The sequence below is a fragment of the Synchiropus splendidus genome, chromosome 18 (assembly GCF_027744825.2).
Source record: "Synchiropus splendidus isolate RoL2022-P1 chromosome 18, RoL_Sspl_1.0, whole genome shotgun sequence".
NCBI lineage: Eukaryota > Metazoa > Chordata > Actinopteri > Syngnathiformes > Callionymidae > Synchiropus > Synchiropus splendidus.
The window spans coordinates 1,000,919-1,013,997 of record NC_071351.1 but is presented as its reverse complement, the minus strand read 5'-3'; the positions used below and the strand labels follow the sequence as shown (position 1 = coordinate 1,013,997).

The 13,079-nt window shown below is 47.3% G+C and overlaps 2 protein-coding genes across 8 annotated transcripts in view; both read left to right on the top strand.

Annotated features, from left to right (window-relative positions):
* The window catches only part of LOC128750129 (IQ motif and SEC7 domain-containing protein 1-like), a 69,036-nt gene extending 59,542 nt beyond the window's left edge, over nt 1-9,494 (top strand). For 3 of the 7 annotated variants that reach the window (XM_053850378.1, XM_053850377.1, XM_053850376.1), the window contains exons 8-18: nt 70-954; nt 1,028-1,186; nt 1,272-1,394; nt 1,701-1,867; nt 1,925-2,064; nt 2,150-2,275; nt 2,337-2,436; nt 2,964-3,125; nt 4,043-4,267; nt 4,851-4,900; nt 5,300-9,494. In XM_053850378.1, coding sequence (XP_053706353.1) covers nt 70-954; nt 1,028-1,186; nt 1,272-1,394; nt 1,701-1,867; nt 1,925-2,064; nt 2,150-2,275; nt 2,337-2,436; nt 2,964-3,125; nt 4,043-4,267; nt 4,851-4,900; nt 5,300-6,517 — 3,355 coding nt within the window. In that variant the 3' untranslated portion in view covers nt 6,518-9,494. The remainder of the gene's footprint in view (nt 1-69; nt 955-1,027; nt 1,187-1,271; nt 1,395-1,700; nt 1,868-1,924; nt 2,065-2,149; nt 2,276-2,336; nt 2,437-2,963; nt 3,126-4,042; nt 4,268-4,850; nt 4,901-5,299) is intronic. The other 4 variants (XM_053850379.1, XM_053850381.1, XM_053850380.1 and 1 more) reach the window with 2 other exon arrangements.
* A 152-nt stretch (nt 9,495-9,646) lies between these two features.
* Nucleotides 9,647-12,298, top strand: LOC128749802 (ER membrane protein complex subunit 3-like). Its single transcript, XM_053849719.1, has 9 exons — nt 9,647-9,729; nt 10,482-10,659; nt 10,980-11,037; nt 11,109-11,202; nt 11,267-11,371; nt 11,441-11,522; nt 11,584-11,663; nt 11,734-11,816; nt 11,895-12,298. The coding sequence occupies exons 2-9, from the start codon at nt 10,505-10,507 to the stop codon at nt 12,021-12,023; spliced, it is 786 nt and encodes a 261-aa protein (XP_053705694.1). The 5' UTR covers nt 9,647-9,729; nt 10,482-10,504; the 3' UTR covers nt 12,024-12,298.
* Nucleotides 12,299-13,079: the final 781 nt, after the last annotated feature.

Here is a 13,079-nt window from a genome sequence, read left to right as displayed (position 1 = left end):
TAGCCCAAAACATCTGCCTTAGAGTCCAGATTTCTCTGCTGATTCTCATGTGTTCATCTGGATGTCTAGGTCGGAGCGAGGCTCAATCGGCCGCCTGGTGTACGAACAGGATTCCGCTGGAGTGGAGCGGGAGAGAGAGAGGGAGAGGAGGGGAGGAGAAGGAGAGAGCGGAGAGGATGAGAGAGGAGGCGGAGCAGGAAGCAGTGAAGCCGACTCGCCACAGGGAACCATCAAACACAAACCAAACGGCCGCTCGGTGGCCACGGCGCAGGGCCAGACTCGCAGCCCCGCACCCGTCCCCCTGCCCATACCCTCGGCCCGGACACTGCCGTCGCACCCTCTGCCACACCCACTCCAACACACCCACCAACACCCACCACCCATTCCTCACCTACCCACCATCCTCCACCACCACCCTCAGTACAACCAGCCTCACATCATGCACATGCACCACGGCCACGGCGGAGCCTCCTACGGCCAGCACCACTTCACCCAGCACCACTACCACCACCTGCACCACCAACACCACCACCCTTACGCCGAGTCGCCGTCCTCCCCGCTGCCATCACCTGTGCCTCCGCTGACGCCTCTCTCGCCTTTGCCGCCGCCGCTCACGCCCTCCCCGCTCTCCTCCTCGTCCTCCGCGCTCCCCAACATGGAGAGCCAGCAGCACGGCCACCACCACCACCACATGCACCACCACCACCTGCTCTGCTCAGACGGAGACAACGAGAGCGTCAACTCCACCACCACCAACTCCAACGACGACACCACCGTCAACAACTGCAGCTCCGGGTCCTCGTCGCGTGACAGCCTGCGGGAGCCAATCGGAGGAGCCTCGGTGGGGAAGCAGACCTATCAGAGAGAGAGCCACCACAGCTGGGACTCGCCCGCCTTCAACAACGACGTGGTGCAGCGGCGGCAGTACCGCATCGGTCTCAACCTGTTTAATAAGTGAGACCCTTTCGACTTGTTTAACGTGAAGCCGACTATTCTTACGAAAGCATCTGGATCCTCCCACCCGCAGGAAGCCCGAGAAAGGGATCCAGTACCTGATTGAGCGAGGGTTTGTGTCCGACACGCCGGTGGGAATCGCCAGATTCATTCTGGAGCGGAAAGGCCTGAGCCGACAGATGATCGGCGAGTTCCTAGGCAGCCGGCAGCAGTTTAACAAAGACGTGCTGGAGTGAGTCTTATAAACCACAACCCAGATTGCAAACACATTTATTCAAGATGGCAGCTAATATCGCTGCGTGCTCTCCGGGGGCCAGCTGTGTTCTAGATGAGATGGATTTCTCCGGGATGGACCTGGATGATGCACTGAGGAAGTTCCAGGCTCAGATTAAAGTGCAAGGTGAAGCCCAGCGAGTGGAGCGGCTGGTGGAGGCCTTCAGGTACCGGAGCTGAGACTGAACTGCTCACTTTTCCTCAGAAAATTAGAAAAGAGACATCGAAATAGCTGAGAAAATCCTTCATTCTAATCATTTAAATTCACCGCTTGGTAATAGCTTAGGTTATATTTATTTTAAGGTGTTTTTTTTTTTTTCATGAAATTGCATTTTACTTTTTTTCAGTCCAGATTTTACTTGTTTATATTGCTCTCCATGTTTTGCAAATAATGCACATTGTTATGTTGATTGGCTTGAGCTTTCCCCTGCTGAGGAGCACTGAATCTTGCTCCTCCTTCCTTCGCTCTGCAGCCAGCGGTACTGCGTCTGTAACCCGGTGCTGATACGGCAGTTCCAGAATCCCGACACCATCTTTATTCTGGCGTTCGCCATCATCCTCCTCAACACCGACATGTACAGTCCAAATGTGAAGCCGGAGAGGAAGATGAAGCTGGAGGACTTCATCAAGAACCTTCGAGGTTTGTCCCACTCACCCGCCTTCACCTCTGAAAACACTCACTGCTGGGTTCCTTCAGGTGTGGACAATGGTCAGGATATTCCAAGAGATCTCCTTGTTGCCATCTATGGACGGATCCAGAAGTGGGAGCTGAGGACCAACGATGATCATGTCTCTCAGGTCCAAGCGGTGGAGAGGATGGTGGTGGGCAAGAAGCCGGTAAGACTCCTCGTGTTTGGAGCTGCAGCCCTGCGTGTTTAAGGCAGCTGCAGCTTCATGTAAGTCCTCCGCTCTTGTCCTCCAGGTTCTGTCGCTGGCTCACCGCAGACTAGTCTGCTGCTGCCAGCTGTTTGAGGTTCCTGATCCAAACCGAGCCCAGAGGAGCAGCGTCCACCAGCGAGAAGTCTTCCTGTTCAACGACCTGCTAATGGTGACTGAAGATGGAGTCTGAAATGGGTCAAAAAGTGAACACCATATCTCCTGCTCTCCAGGTGACCAAAATCTTCCAGAAGAAGAAGACCTCCGTCACGTACAGTTTCCGACAATCATTTCCTCTGGTGGACATGCAAGTCCACACATTCCAAAACACCTGTGAGTTCTCCTCCTCCTCCTCCTCCTCCTCCTCCTCCTCCCCAGATCTGCTCCATTATCCATCCCACAACCTTTTACATAACGCTGGGTTCATTCAAGCGCGTGCAGGCTGCTGTTATTTAATATTCCAGAGGACGTCTGAGCGCGGGGGCTTGTGTTGTCCCTTCTAAATCAGCGCCTTGACTTCAGTCCTCTCTTGTCAAGTGTGTTCAAGAGAGATGTCCGAGTGACGTGAGGCACTGCTTGTTTGTGCGATTTGTCATGTGGGAGCGCACTTTAGTGTTGGTGAAGAGCTCCTCAGTTGCTTGGGTTTGTTGTCCTTGTCGACTGCTCTTGTTTTCTTGTTGCTGCTCAAAGGAAGCTGGCAGATTGTGTGTTGATGACTGTGACCAGGACAGACTGTCGCTCATGATTCATCTGCACCATCATACATGACGGTGTGTGTGTGGGTGGCTCACTGTTGCCTGTAATAGACAGAGCATAGTTTCATAAAAGCTCAATACTTTTGACCTCTGTTTGTCCTTCAGACTACCCTCACGGTATCAGACTCACGTCGGCTAATCCAGGAGGAGAGAGGAAGGTGCTGATCATCTTCACGGCACCGAGCCAGCAGGATCGAGCTCGCTTCACCTCGGACCTCAAAGAGAGCATCGCAGAAGTGCAGGACATGGAGAAGTACAGAGTGGAATGTAAGTACTGAAGAAGATCCGGAGCCAAAATGTCCGCCAGAGATGCCGAGCTGCTGCAGGAATATCTGAGAGCAAAGGGCACGGATCTCATTTATCCAGTATTATTGTACGATTCTTGGATCCAGATGGCGTTTCCGAACACCACCAAAATTTAATCATCGACTCTACCCATTTACATTTCATGAAAATGTCATTAATATCTATCATCCGTTGTTGACTTGGATTTTGCTTATATATGGGCAAACGCTAACAAAGCTAACCTCCTTGACAGTAACATAAACTGGACTGTTAAGTTTATGCTAAGCTAACACATAAAGAAAAGTAAAAAAAATAAAAAAATAAATAAACACAAACATTATTGTTTGGAAAGTGCTTTAGTCAATGAAGGTGTCAATCATTATCTTAACACTTAATTTATTTAAAATATAGCAGACAATTCTGAAAAGTGTTACGGGTACTTCTTGGTATGTTTCAAGTGTATTGGCAAATGCACTTGTGCTCCAAGCTGTGGCGCTTGCCACGCGGTGGACTGGACTCAGATGCTGAGGAGCTTGATTTTGGTTGGAGATTGAACTAAGCCCACAGGCTTTGCTTTAATAGCTGATATTGATCCGCTGCCTCTTTGTGACATGAAGTGCCAGAGTGGAATTGAAATCAGCAGGTGCTGCATTAGCCTGAATCCTGATGCTTTGGTCAATAACCGTTGGCTCTTCAGCCTGAAACACTGTTTATCTCGTGTGAATAACCAGATCACCTGGTTCCACCGCTGACGTTGCATTCGCCTGGATGTTGAATGTTTCTGAACCCGACTCTCTGTAGTCTTTCGTCATAGAGCATCGCATGACAAACCAACAAAAGGGTCACCTTGTTGCTGTCGGATCAACATCCTTTCTTCTTCGCTGTCGCTTCCTCTGCAGCCGAGCTTGAGAAGCAGAAAGGTGTGATGCGCCCTGGAATGCTGACAGGTGGACCCGGAAGTTGCGGCATCACGGGAGGAGGGACCAGCGCGAGTGGGGGGGCCCTGAAGGGCGACGTGGTGAATGGAACTTTGGGTCGACCGAGCCTTGACGACACGTACGCGTCAGTAGACGGACTGAAACGCACGGCTCTCAGCTCATCGCTGCGGGACCTGTCAGAAACAGGTGAGAGGGAACACAGCCTTGGTGTTATACCGCCCTCTAGTGGACAAATTGGGGCGTCACAACTTTTCAAAAGGCGCTGGCACCTCGAAAAGTATTGACTAAAATACGGGATGTTTACTGCTAGTTTTTCTGAATAAACTGGTTCAAAAGTTGGTTTTAATTCTCAATATTTAAGTGAGACTTGGAGAGGTGGAAATATACTTCTACGAGGCCTCAAATGAGGCCGAAGGTTCACATGGAAGGGAAGAGTCTGGCCTTAACAACAATGTAGTTCATGAATCAGGGCTTTACGAGTAGAGACTTGCACTTTACTTTGACTTTTTTATATCAAAATGGTATTCAAATTCACACCGAAGCGTAGCACAACGTATTTTCCTTCTGGCTGTTTCAGTATTTGTATACATACATATTTCAAAATGACGAAGTACATGGCCAGTCGTGTTCCTTTTCATGCTCTGTAATTGAACTTCATGGCTCAAACATCGTTATAAACATAACTTAACTCATGATAAATTTGGTGTGATTTCCATTTCTTGAACATCATTTCCTGTTTTAACATTGCCTTCTTCTGGTTGGCTAACAGGGAAGCGAGGTCGTAGGAACAGTGTGGGCTCATTGGACAGTACCATTGAAGTAAGTTTGAAGGTTGCTGGGCCAAAGCCTGAGTGATGCAACCCCCAGGCATGCGACTCATTCTCTTGACTGACTTTTTTTTGTGAACTGGCACTGCTGGTGTCGTCTGACCTGCCCATCGTTGCACTCTCATCTGCTCGTCCCCTGCTTTGGCATGTTTGTGTCCGTCTTGTCTTGTTCACTTCACTTGTTCACTTTCAGCTATGTTTCTTTTGTCCATGACTCTTAAAAAGAAGTGCCCAGCGAGGAATGTGACCCAGACCTGCAGGTTTTGTCGTCATCAGTTTGAGTTGTGTGCGTTAGGAGTTGTTGTTGTTTTTTAACACAAATCTCGCTGGGTCGAAGTGTGTCAGTTGGTATCTAAAAAACAGGCTTTGTTTTCTTCTTTCACTCCGACAGGGTTCCATCATTAGCAGCCCCCGGCCGCACCAGCAGCGCCCCCTGCCTGTTGGAGGTATTTCCTACAACCCTATGATGGTCCCGACCTCTCCAGCAGCCTACCGGCCACACCGCCCTACTCAGAGCCCCGGTACAGGGGTGGGGGGTGGGCCGGGGCTCTGTCACAACCAGGGAGGTATCGGTACTTCCCCTCTCGTGAGCGGGGGAGGGGCTGGGATCGGAGGAGGGATGTCGGGTGGGGGCGGGCCTCCTGGCGCCGCCCTGAGAGGGAACTTCTTCGGCAGCCGCAGAGGCAAAGTTCCTGGTCCCCTGACGATGACGTCACCCACTCCTCCGAGTCCCCTGAGTCCCCTGATGATATCATCCCCCCCACATTATCCCGCCCCCGCACCTCCCATCCCCCACCCATCCTCCCCTTCCCCATGCCCCTCCCCCTCGGCCAACCACGGCCTGGACTCGGGAGGGGTTGGCGGGGGCGGCGGTTCGGGAGGGGCATCCAAACTCCAGGCCTTGCACGCCCACTACTGCCACGGCAACAGTGGCGGAGGCGGAGTTACTGGGAACCAGCAGACTCCGCCCCCACCTTACCACCACCACCATCGCTACCACATGCAAAGCGCCCCGCAGCACCAACCCCTCACGCACAGGTACTCAGTCCCTCGGCGGCAGGGACCCTCGGCCTGCGCTCCCTCTCATGTCCAGCAGCACCAGAGGATTCAACATGGCGCCATCCAACACTCCCGCTACAACATCGCCTCGGGCTTCATCACACCGCCGCCATTGTCCCCGCACTCCCCCGTGACTCCTACTACCCCACACGGACTCTACCACTCCCACCCTGCGGTGGGAAGGCCGGGGGGTGGCGGCGGGAAGCTACCGCTGACAATATCGCACTCTCAGCCCCACCCACACGCTCACTCTCACAACCACGCCATGCACACACACTCCCCGCTCAGCCCGTCTCCCTCCGCCTCCCCCTCTACCCACTTCATCTTCTCCCCGCCTCCCCAAACGCCTTCGGCACGCCTCCTCTCCCAGGCAGCCCAACAGCCCTACGCGCCTCAGTATCCGCCCCTCTCCTCCATTCCGCCGCCCCCACCACATTCCCCGTTGCCGCCCCCATCGGCCGCGCCCTTATCGCCGCACCCAGGGGCCGCCGGAGGACAAGGGGGAGGTCCCAAATCCAAACCGGTCAGTCGGATCAGCACGGTTGTTTAAGAAGGAAGAGGACGACAGCGATGGTCTGCCAACCCAACGTGAATCAGCAGGGGGCAGCAGTGAGATTACGGAGAAAAGGAAGGAGGAGAGGGGGCCAGGTGCAGGTGTATAGACACGGTCACATGGTTAGAAGGAGAGCACTGAGATTTGGGCAGAGGAGGTTACTCAGCCTGTGCTATTTCCACATCCATTTCCCTCGAAAGTAACAGGCTGGGAGAGGAGAGTATCCTGGCAGCGAAAGCATAGAGACGTTGAACGGACCACGAGGGAAGCAGTCGCGGCAGAAGACCTCGAGGAGGACACGTTTGCCGACGTCGTCATGTCTTGTGAATCTGTTTCGTGGTTGGGGGACCAGATGTGAAAGGAACAGTGCCTGAGAATTATCTTAGCGGAAGTGAAACCTGACAACAGGACCTTTTTACTATTTCCAAAATAAAATCACACGAGTCTTGCTCCACCTTCGCACAAACGCACTGGTACCATGTTCGGTTGTTGCCATACTAAAAGCCATGAGGTGTAATTCAGAAGCATTTTGCATTAATATGGTGGAGTTTCGTGTCTTAGACAGGCATGCATGACATGTGCAATAGCTAATAAATGTCAGTGTGTCTGTGCTTCAATACTATATGCAGGAGGAGGAATTTGTTTTGGTTCGAGGCCCCAATCCTGAATTTCTTCAGCCATACAAAGGGCTTCACTGGAGTAAACCTTTCATTAAAGCAAGCCATTCTAATAAAAACTACAGGTCTTTTTTTAGCTCTAAAGTTTTGCCAAGTGGCTTTAGACACCGTCATGATTGTGGTTCACAGGGTTTCCTCACGTGTGGATTTGATATTTGACAAGAAAACTGTATTTGTAATGAAGCTGTGTTTGCCCCGAATATTATCCCGATATATATGAAAGCATTATGTCAGATATGATATTTGTCAACTGTATATCATACTATATAACGTGTCTGAAGTTGCCAGGGAAGGAGATTACACTGAGTGGTGCCAAACAGGGTGCAGTCTGGGAGACCTTTTGATTTCTGCCGTTATTGCTAAATGCATTTGGAGTTTAGGAATCATGAATTCAAGAAATGCTGCTTTCACGCAGAGCTTGTCTTGTCCCATAAACAGTGTTTATTTTTTTTCATCTAAGGTACAGAAGCATGGTTAACTAATGTGCCTTCAGACAGCCGGGCCCTTGCGCCCAGTGTGGGAGGGAAATGGCGAGGATATTGAAGAGTAATTGCATTTCACTCCGAACCGTTCGATACTATAAAGACACGTTCACCTGGACCTAGTTTATTATGGAGGATACTTCGACGTCTTTCTATTTTTGATGCGTTCCATTTGCACTACGACACAAATTCTTTTCATATCACCAGACGACAGGGTGTTTGCACACCCCCACAGATTTTACCATCCAGTTGTAGTTTTAGGAGGATCCATTTGTGATGAAAGAAATACCTCGTGATAAGGGCGACCATTGCGGAGATAATTTGGGGTTCTTTTTGATAACACAAGTGCACCAACTGTAGATATTAACTGTACAGTGTGCTGCTTAAATTCATGAAGCCACAAAACGTCCATTGGCGCATCCAAGGATTCCTTATTGTGTAACAACGACACTTTCTAAAAACAAATTCTGAAGAATCCTTTGGCTTTGTACGGTGTGCTACTGATGTTATTAGTGATATTGTTGCGTGGCAAGCTTCTACTAACATGAACTGCTCCTTTGGCTGTTTGGTATTTTGGGCTTTTTTTTATTTTGTTATGTGCTGACAGGTGTGAGAGCTTTACTTTTCTTCTGATTTGGACATCATATTATCTACTAATTTTAAATTTTAAAACAAAAAAATAGTGTCTTTTTTGTGACTAACATGCCGCTAATGATGTAGACGGAACACAAACTAACATCAGATCTGCAACAACTTTAAAATACAGTAAATGCACCACACATGGTATATACTCAACAAAAATAGATTCCATTAAGCCCTGGATTTTTCCAGAATATTACCACTCAAAATTACTAATAGAGTCAATACCTGTAATTTTGCATCTTATTTGCCCTTCATGCAAAGGCCTGTATGTGACGACATTTTCATTTACACATTTATTTGCTCATATTTACAGATTTTTGTGCCTGTCAGTCATATGAACAGTCATAAAACCCTCTGGTCTTCCTTCATAGCCCATACATCTGAATACTTGTCTGTCTTGTTTTATTTTAAATGTTTAAATGGTTTGAAACTATTGTATTTTCTACAGCGACAAAAGCCAATTATTCTAATTATTAATCCATTTCTGCCTTTAAACACCACCGTCTGATTTAATAGTGCAAAAATACAGGTATTGATATCTGAATATTTCATTGAAATGTTTTTCTGCCCCCGCCTGCTCACCATCAGTTTGCATGTGGTGTTTATTACAGTACTGCACTGAATGACAATGTAATATAACATGAATGTAAATAACCATTCTTATAAGAGAGGGCTCCCTTTGCTCTGCAGTTGGCTTCTTATCTCTGAAGTGGTTCGCGGCAAAACCAGAAGGTTCAATGTTTTCCAAAAGAAATAATAATGATCTGGCTGCATAACAGGGAACATTGAAATGAAGGAACAAGCACATAAGAGATTTCAAGTTCAAAATGCTGGGGGGAGTGTGAGTGTTTTGATCCTGTGTGAAGATTCGTGTGTAACAAGAAGATGGAGTTGTATGAAATAAAACAATGGACTGCTTTATTCAAGGATGAGAACTTTTGTTTATAATGTAGAGCAAAGAGAGACTAGACTAGTCCTTGTAAAATTGTATGAGTACCGTGTCAAATATGTGTCAAGAGAGACATTATTTTAACATTTTAGCCATGTACATAAATATACAATAGTTGTACTTTGTTTTTGAAACTGCAAAGATATGAAAAATGTGGAAATATTTATTGCTCTATATAAAAGATATAAAATATGTTTATGTTGATGGAAACGTGTTGTGGTCGTTTCTGGTTGTATAGACACACAAACACATGACGAAATGACGTTAGACCTTGAATAATCCCGAAATTATAATTGACTAATGATAATGTGTTTTTCAATAATATGTTCATCGTATATATTAGATACTGCGTTTGTGCGTCACATGGGTTGGGGTCGCCCTTTCAACCGGAAGTAGTACTGCTTCGTCGCTTAAACAGAGCAGAATGTGCTCTGCTAAATCCGACACTTCATAAACGTGGTAAGTAGTCAAGAGGATAATTTCATGGTGCTATGACCAGAGTGGCTTTGTTTAGTCGATTGCAACGAACTGCGGCGTTCACACTCCTTAGTTTGGCCGAAAACGACGCTAATATACTGGTTAAAGCAACTTTGTGTGCTAATGCTAACTTCGGTCTGCATCTGTCAGAGGTGTGGCGCGTTCTTGATGACGTCACAGTTAAGAGCATTTTTGTAAGAAAAATATGCTTAATAATCCACGCACCTGATCAATGGATGTTACGGTTTAATTCTGTCAGTTTTCACAAGACGTCGGAGTTCGGTTCCTAATTTAAACGACTAATTTAGAGACCGTGTTTTGCCCCCGTAACTCTACAGCTTCATGTTCTCTTTTAAGCACGTGTATATTCATATGCATTCATATTTCTGTCATTTCCAAGTTGAGCCAAACAGTGTGGCTCATTCAACCGTGAAATATTAACTGTCGAAGTTTTGGTCACGTGACGACACTGTTGCGACTGTCAACGGTCAAGACTATATTGAGTAGAGTCGCGGGGTTGTGACCTAATATGTCCAACGATGGATATATGTTCACTGCAGTCCCAAAATATTCTGTAAATGAGTGCCACAGAGCCATAACGGATGGATGACATTTATGTTAATAATCGTTTCAAATATAGTGTTGGTGGGCTCCTTCATCACCCCAAATATCTTTAATATTTACATTCTAAAATGGTAAGATTTTCGGCTGTCTTTCTCTCCTCATACATCAAGACAACTTTCATACTCATTGAAAGATGGCCGAACCAGAACTCCTTCTGGACTCAAGTATCCGGCTGTGGGTGGTGCTGCCCATCGTCTTCATCACCTTCTTCGTCGGGATCATCCGGCACTATGTAACTCAGCTGCTGCAGAGTGACAAGAAGGTGGATCTGGAGCAGGTCTCGGACAGGTGAGAGTGCAAACTGGGACCTGAAGGGTGAAAAATCTGAAAATATAACCTTTTATAGTTGTTTTGTGGAGAGAAAATTACATATGTACCAGTATATTTACACCACAACCTATTCAACATATTTATGAGTGTTTTTAAAATCATGGTTTTACAAAAATGTTTTAAACAAGCACAAGCAAGGCAAGTTATGTTGTATTTTCAATGTGAAAAACTTCATTTAGGTGGCTAACATAAGGAGATTCGTCGTCTCTCGTCCTCCATTTCAAATGTCATTTAAACTTTTTTTTTTTTTTTTTTTTTTTTTTTTTTTTGTCTTTCAGTCAAGTTCTCCTACGCAGCCGAATTCTCAGGGAAAACGGAAAGTACATCCCTCGACAGGTAAAAGTTGTTCCCGTGAAGAAAGTACGTTTAAAAAGCAGGAGGTTTCTGAACAAGTGTTTTTATCTCAGTCCTTCGCCATGAGGAAGCATTACTTCAACAATGCAGAGACGGGGTTCTTCAAGACTGTCAAGAGGAAAGTTGTTCCCAAAAACCCCATGACAGGTGCGTAGCAACATCCCTCCAAAGGTCCGACGGCCTCTTGTTTCACTCCGTGTTTACCTTTCAGACAGCAGCATGATGACGGACATGTTGAAGGGCAACTTGACCAACGTCCTGCCCATGATTGTGATCGGCGGCTGGATCAACTGGGCTTTCTCCGGCTTCGTCATCAGTGAGCCTCGCTATTCTACGTTCCCCTGTTTCCCACACCTTGGTCGCTTATGGTGATGTGTTGTTTCAGCCAAGGTGCCGTTTCCCCTCACGCTGCGGTTCAAGCCCATGTTGCAACGAGGAATCGACCTGCTGTCCTTGGACGCCTCCTGGTAAACATCTTACGGTTAACAAGAAGGAGTCAGAGTCCAACATCACTGTGTGTGTTTTCAGGGTGAGCTCAGCCTCCTGGTACTTCCTGAATGTCTTCGGGCTGAGGAGCATGTACAGCTTGATCCTGGGTCAGGACAACGGTGAGTATCTCGCCACGTCATTCTACAGTTGTAAAGTTACTTGTCTTGCTGATCCATGATTTGATTGTAGCTGCCGACCAGTCACGGATCATGCAGGACCAGATGACGGGTGCTGCCATGGCGATGCCCCCTGACCCCAATAAAGCTTTCAAGGTGAGATCAGTGTGCGGCTTCTTCTGGTCAGTCCTGAAAAACCTCATGTGTTTGGTTGTGCTCTTGTTCTGGTTTCAGAGCGAATGGGAAGCTCTGGAGATCGTGGAACACAAGTGGGCACTGGAGAATGTGGAGGACGAGCTGATGTCCAAAGACCTCAACTTTGGGATGTTCTTCAGCCAAGACATGAAGGCTGCCGTCTTCTAGAAGATGCCCTCCAACCCCCCATCCAAAGATCGACTTTTTTATAAACCTCCAAAGATCTCGTTGGGTGTGCTCCGTTGTGCCTTTCATGGAAACGATGTGAATGAATGTTTGTGCAAAAAGCAAATGCTTTTTCAGAGTATGATCTATTTTTAACCCAGAATCACCCCTGAGTCTATGGAAATGACGTGACAATTGGGGGTGGGGGCCGTAGATGTCTCTTCAGTTCTGTTAATGTTGGAATGATCATTTGATCTTGCAGATAAATTGGTGTTAATAAAAGAATGCCTTTAGTTTCTGTTCTCATTTCAGATTATCTCTGAATGTGTGTGCTTCCTGTTGCGCTGGAAGCTAGAAGAAGAAGTGTAAACACGTCTAACAATTGATATTGAACTCAGTTCTCACAGGAAAAGAACTCGGACCTGGAAGTGAAACGCAGAACAATGCCATCTCGTGGTCCCTGCCCGTCATAACGTCGATCGGGATGCGAGCAAGTATTTACAGTACATCAAACTTTGGCGCATGGCTGTACTAAGATTCAGAAGTTGTCTGCAAATCAGTGTAAATAGAGGAGGGTGCGGTACATACCAGGCTGTCTATCATCAGACTGCTCCACGTGTGGTCGAGTGGTTTGAGCAGATGCTCATGTTGCGTGAAACCTCTGGTCCCTGAATAAGAGAGAGTTCAAATCCCACTCTTCCACCTATAAGAACATAAACTTGAAATCATGATGATGTGCTAAAGAAGTTGCGTGAAGTCTCCGGTCTCAGTGTGGTGTGATGGTGTCTACAAAAATACAAAGATGGCGTCTGAATACAGTGAAGGTGGGGCTTGAACGGAGCAGAGGTGTGGTCAGAGCCCGAGGAGAAAAAAAAAAATCAAAAAAGTCTTTTATATATATTTTGTGCGATTTTCTTCAAAAAAGTCAGCAGAAAAATCTCAGAAACAGCAGTCATATTATCCACCAGTGGGATTCGAGCCAGGAACCACACCTGCATGCAACTCAGGTGCAGATCCCAGTGAGCTATACAACCACACAGGTGACATTTTCGTTTCTAA